The 6,000-nt window shown below is 28.5% G+C and overlaps 1 protein-coding gene across 2 annotated transcripts in view; it reads right to left on the bottom strand.

The window, feature by feature from the left end:
* The window catches only part of LOC126723271 (uncharacterized protein At1g28695-like), an 81,638-nt gene extending 78,068 nt beyond the window's left edge, over nucleotides 1–3,570 (bottom strand). For both annotated transcript variants that reach the window (XM_050426601.1, XM_050426599.1), the window contains exons 1-2: nucleotides 3,136–3,570; nucleotides 2,632–3,021 (exon numbers count right to left, since the gene is read on the bottom strand). In XM_050426601.1, the coding sequence (XP_050282558.1) occupies nucleotides 2,632–3,021; nucleotides 3,136–3,309 (564 nt within the window). In that variant the 5' untranslated portion in view covers nucleotides 3,310–3,570. The remainder of the gene's footprint in view (nucleotides 1–2,631; nucleotides 3,022–3,135) is intronic.
* Between the last annotated feature and the right edge of the window lie 2,430 nt (nucleotides 3,571–6,000).

A 6,000-nucleotide genomic window follows, 5' to 3' on the forward strand; every position in this document is an offset into this window, starting at 1 on the left:
TAAATATATGACTTAAAGTCCACATATCTTTCTTTAAAAAAAAAAAAAAGTCCACAAATCCTCGAATAATATACTAGCTGGCCCCCTTGATTTGTTGCGTACCCAATGGATAATAACAACTGTTTCAAAAGAGCATCATTTAGTCACTTCTTCAAACAAAAAACTAACCTTTTTTCCATTTATCTCAATCTCAAGAAGCTATCTTTAGTACATCTCCCTATTACTGCTAGCCCACACTGCCCTCTTTCAAATCAATACGTTAACTCACTTCTCAGCACAACCAAATAAACTCAAGCATATGGGCATTTAAATTTAAGTTTTGTTATACATATGATAATGGACATATGGTTTTTTTTTTTTTTTTTTTTAATTATGATATGAATCTGACCATATGAGTCTTTGCCTTTATAATTAGTTTAATGAATATGTTTTGTTTATCAAGATTTTGTTCTTCAATTTTTGTATTGCTTGCTATATTATAATATATTTTATCTCTCTATGTCATCATTTTTTTAAGTTGATTTTTTTTTTGGTTTGAAAATAGGTGCTAAATAATTCATTAAAAAATTTTAAAAAATATAGGAAATTTTCAATATCACAAATAATAATGGGTTGATAGTTTTTAAAATAATAGTGAAATTTTTTGTATATATCTATAGTGAACTAAATAATTGTTGAGAATATGATAATATATCAAAGTTGATAATTCTGTATTCAATAAATTTTTGAATTATGATTATTGTATTAATACTACAATTTTTGTTGTAGTGATTCTAAAAAAAATTACAACAAACCAGCCCTCCAAGTATAAATTTCTAACTATGCCCTTGATTGGCTGCCAACTAATTACATATAAACCTATCACTATTTTTACACTACTCACAATCGGCCATATATAATAGTAGTAAAAAATGGTATGATAAAGGCCACGGTGGTAGACTTCTTGACTTGTCACATAGTAAAAGTTGTCACCTTTTTTATTTTTTTTTATTCTTTTATTTTTTATATATATATTATATATATTTTTTTATGACTTCTATTAACTTTATAACATTTCTTTATTATCACAATTATCTCCACCACCGACAGTTCCTTCAGAACACAAACCAAACATTTTGTCTTATATAGTTATATATACATGCCTTTGCTCTCCTAGATGACTCTGAAATTTCTAAGCTTTCTTCCCAAAATAATCCATCTTGTTAAAAGTAAAGCCCTAGAGAATACTAAACTTAGACACTCAATAAGAACATTCACATAAACCTAAATTATTATTATTTAATTTTTTCTGAACATATAAACCTAAATTTAGACATTCCAACAAGAACATTCATATAAACCTCTTTATAAGTTTAAGCTAAAAAAAAAAAAACTCATTTTTTTACTATTTTGTATTTTTGTTAGTCTATTTTCACTTTACTTTCTACTTTTGTAGTATTCTATTTAGATACTATTTATTTATTCTATTTTAATCATAAACAGATATAATGACCAAAATCGACTACCGACAATCAAGATCGAATACCCACAACATAAATCAGCCACTTAATAACTAATATCAAACATCTTACAGCCAAACCGACCCCCCAAAGGCCATATTAGCCACTCTGTCGAGCACTTAACCGATCCAATGTCAAAGACAGGTTGTTTTGGCTAAGCTAATCCAATACTAAGCCTTTTTGAGGTGGGCTAATCAAATTTTAATTGAATTATATTGGAATATAATTAGTCTATTGCTAATTCTTGACATACCAAAAAATTACACCGGAAAAATCCAAATGGCATGACCGCAATTTAAAATTATTTTCACATGACAACAGGGCTTCATGAAATGCTTCAACTTAGAGGCCCACGTTCACATCACAAACTATGGCAAAAATGACACATGTTACATCGATGTACTACTTTTTTTTTTTTTTTTTTTTTTTTTATATATGAAATATTGCCATAGAATCATATCCTAAAATTTTCATTTCTTATAAAATATATCTCTTTCTTAGAAAGAAACAAATAATAATAATAAATTCGAGATACGTATCCTACATTAATATTCCTAACCAAAAGTCAATCACAGTCGCATTCACATTCCTATATCATATTCCAATCATTATTTTTTAAATGCAACCAACCATTGGCATTATCAACCAAAAACTATCTAATTAATGGTGTAACTTTTGTTTTTCCTTATTAATTAAGTAGAATGAGAGGAATCGATAAATTTTATTACAAGTGCAAACTTTAAGTTCACTTCAAAAGTATTACTTTCTAGCTTCTACTCTAAGAGACTAAAACATCTTAGCTAATTATAAAGCCAACGTTACATTTTCAACCATAGTTTTAATAGCGTCTTTAAGTCATAGTTTTAATTTTTTAATTTTATTATTATTATTTTTTTATTTTATGATTGATTGCGTAAATGTATTGTGTAACGTTACATGTGTTATAGTTTTTTGCTTTGGCTTATTTTCACTATATTTTGAATTGAAATTTATTTTTTTACGAGAAATTATTAAATCATTCATTAACTAAATAAAAAGAAAAAATTAAATCCCATGCAAGCAAACATTTTTTTTTTTAATCCGTGTTTATAACTCTAAATACTAAACTATAAGAAAAAAAATAGTAACGTACCGTGAAAATGAAGTTGTAGCCACGCTTAAGAACTTCAATGAGAAACTGAGTTCTTCTCCACATCATCTTGATGAAATCCTCGGACATGTAAACTTTTTCTCCCCCAAAATCCAAACCGTCCGTTTTCAACATGTAGCAGTTCAACCGTCGAAAAAGGCAGCGATCGTAGGCCGTCTGATCCATTGCCACGATCAAAAGGTTGTCAAGCAGTGGCCTAGTGTTTTCCCCTAGCCAAAAGCTCTCAAGAAAAAGGTCAAGCATGGTGATGTCAGCTTTGATATCTTGTTCTGCATAAGCCTTGTTTATGATAGTGATAATGACCGTTTTGTCTGCCATTGAAGCTTTCGATAAAGCTTCTTCGAGGTCATCTTGAGGAACATGAATGTTTGACTGTAAGAATTAAAAGAATTTTGAGTGTTTTTTTTTTTTTGTACAAAATTAAGACAACCCATATGCATGTTTGTGAAATCAATGAAGGAATAAGCTTAGAAAGTTGAAACTTACTGTGTTTGATAGTGCAGAAAGAGACTCCTTTTGGAACACACTGAATGACTTTGTGATAGAGGAGGACCAAATACAGAGATAAAAGAACCCAAAGAGGAAGAATAAGAGAAGAGCAGGGTTTCCAATTGAGTGCTTTACATAATCCATGCGTGTGTTTTGGTGTTTTTGGATCATCGCGATGTCTCACTTCTTGAAAAAAAATTGATATATAGCTAGCTTTGTATGTATGTATGTAAATGGAAAGTTTTGGAAGGGAATTTTTTTTTTTTTTGGAGAACCAATTTGGAAGGGAATATTGATAAGGAGGAAGAGAGGGATAGAAAGGTCAAGCAATCTGCTGGAGGTCTAAGAAACATTAATTTAATTTCCTGTGGTTGAAAATTGTGCCGACGACATTGAAACCAAGTAGCTAGAAAGTTCGTACTTTGCTACCTACACGTCTATTCTTATTATAGTTTATAGTCTTATTATACCAAAACTGCAAATATCATAATCAAACCTTATATATTAATTTCAGCCACTTTAGGATATTGTACTTGTGGTAGTAGTTATAATTTCATTTTACTGGGAACTGCATGGATATTCCACCCCACCAAATATGGGAATTATATGTGTTAGAGAAATATATAAATTTTTATGAATTTCAGAATATAAATATGGACCTATGTGTGCATAATGATAAATAAGTATAAATAACACTAAAATATGTACATATGGAATTTTAAATTATACATAGACATTACTAATACAAGTTTAATCAGCATAATTGTAGATGGTGCAGAGAATTTCAACAAATTGGTAAAACTCAGAGACATTAATATAAAACCACCAAAAACTGTACACTAAACAGAACAAAATTATGTGGGAATTTTATTTTAACTTTTAACTTTCAATTTACAATTTACAATTTACAATTTCCCTTTTTTTTTAATAAAAGAAAACTTTTATTTTACAATATTGAATTGAATCATCAATGATTTCTATTACAAATGACTTATAAAAGATTCCGTGTGGTAATTTACATGTGAAACAAGTCATGTTCTAGAATTGTGGTTGTAGAGACTTGTTGTACTAGTCCCTTGATATAAATGGAAGTATGAATACGCTAAAAAGTCGTACAACACCGACATGAGTACCACAGTGCATACTGTTAAGACAAGACGCGAGTGATGCATATCTCACCTGCAAAAGTATAAACAGAGTCATAAATTCTTTGGTCAGATCGTATTGATTTCCACGTTCTCAACTACTTGTCAAAGTTTTGAAGTTTATAATTTAGTAATTCCATCTTAATTAAATTCATCTCATTTGAAATAATCAAAATCCATTTCATTAATATGAATTACCAGCTTTTCTCAAAAAAAAAAAAAAAGAATTACCAGCAGTTTTAGTCAAATAAATAATTAAATATCATAAATGGTGGTATAGAAATTAACTTTTTATTTTTAAAAAAAGATTTTTGGCTTTTTTTTTTTTTTTTTTTTTGGTTTCCCTATGGCGGAATAACAAAAAATCATAGTTTTTGAATATAAATAAAATTGTTAGAAATAAAGGTATTTTAATAAGGAGAAAGTTTTGCTATTAATTTGACTACAATTCTCATTAAAAAAAATTAACATGGTTAAGTATTTTGAATATCTAACTGTTTGATTGTATGTTTTTTATATTCTTAACACGAATGTCAAACTTCATACTAATTGAATGATATTTATTATTCGATTCATAAACTTATTTTTTATGCGCAATTCTAAACTACAAAAGTTGAAATTTAGATATTTTATTAATAGCATAATTATTAATTTTTTATCTTTTGAAAATTTTGTAAATATGAATGATATAAGAAAAAAATTAGCCTGTAGCCATAATTTTTCATTTTGGTAATATAAATTCACAATCAAGTAGGAATAGGAATAGCTCAGTTAATAAAATCTCTGATGATTGTATAAGAGATCTGGGTTTAATTCCTGCCTACACCAAAAAACTTATTAGTGTCTTGATCTGATGATAAAGAGCTATCATCAGGAGCGGACGCCATAGATTGAAACTCTCTCTAACCAAAAAAAAAAAAAAAAAAAAAAAAGTAGTAATAGGATTCATATGTACCTTAAAGTAAAATTCAAAAAAAAAAAAAAATTCCCAAACCTTAATGGGTTTAAAAATTTGAAGTCAAATTCATTTAAAAAGTTTCAAACCGTATTAGAATGAATGAGGTTGGATTGAAAAGCCCATTAAACCCGATCCATTGTCATTCATTAAGGGTGGGTTTGGATTCAGCGTTTGCTGAATCCGCGTCCACGTTTTTCCCCTTTCTTTTTTTTTTTTTCTTTTTTTTTTTTTTTTTTTCACTTTCACGCGTTTAAGGAGACCATTTTCACTGTTCATATACTGTTTTGTTACTGTTCATGTACTGTAGCAGTACTATTTACGCATTTAAAAATATTAAAAATGGGTCCCACGGTACTTTTTACACATTTAAAAATTATTTTGCTACAGTGTTTTCAGTTTTCAGTTTTCAGTTTTCAGTTTTCAGTTTTCAGTTTCAGCAATAATAAGTTCAATCCAAACAGACCCTAAAGGGCATGATTCTCAATTAATGTTCAGTACCTACAGCTTTTTTTGTTTTTATATGACATGACAAGGTTTTGGGGCCTCACCTCGACGCCGTGTGCCCGCTTGGGGGGCCGGGGGCATATCACCCATGCATGTTTGGAAAACATTAATATTTATGGTATAACAAATTCCTTATTTGATTGAGGTACAACACTTTTTCTTTTATTTATTTATTATATTTTTAAAATGTTTATTTTATTTGAAAAGTTAATAATATATATATATATATATATTATATACTATATAATAAAATTT

The sequence above is a fragment of the Quercus robur genome, chromosome 4 (genome assembly GCF_932294415.1).
Source record: "Quercus robur chromosome 4, dhQueRobu3.1, whole genome shotgun sequence".
NCBI classification, from domain to species: Eukaryota; Viridiplantae; Streptophyta; class Magnoliopsida; order Fagales; family Fagaceae; genus Quercus; species Quercus robur.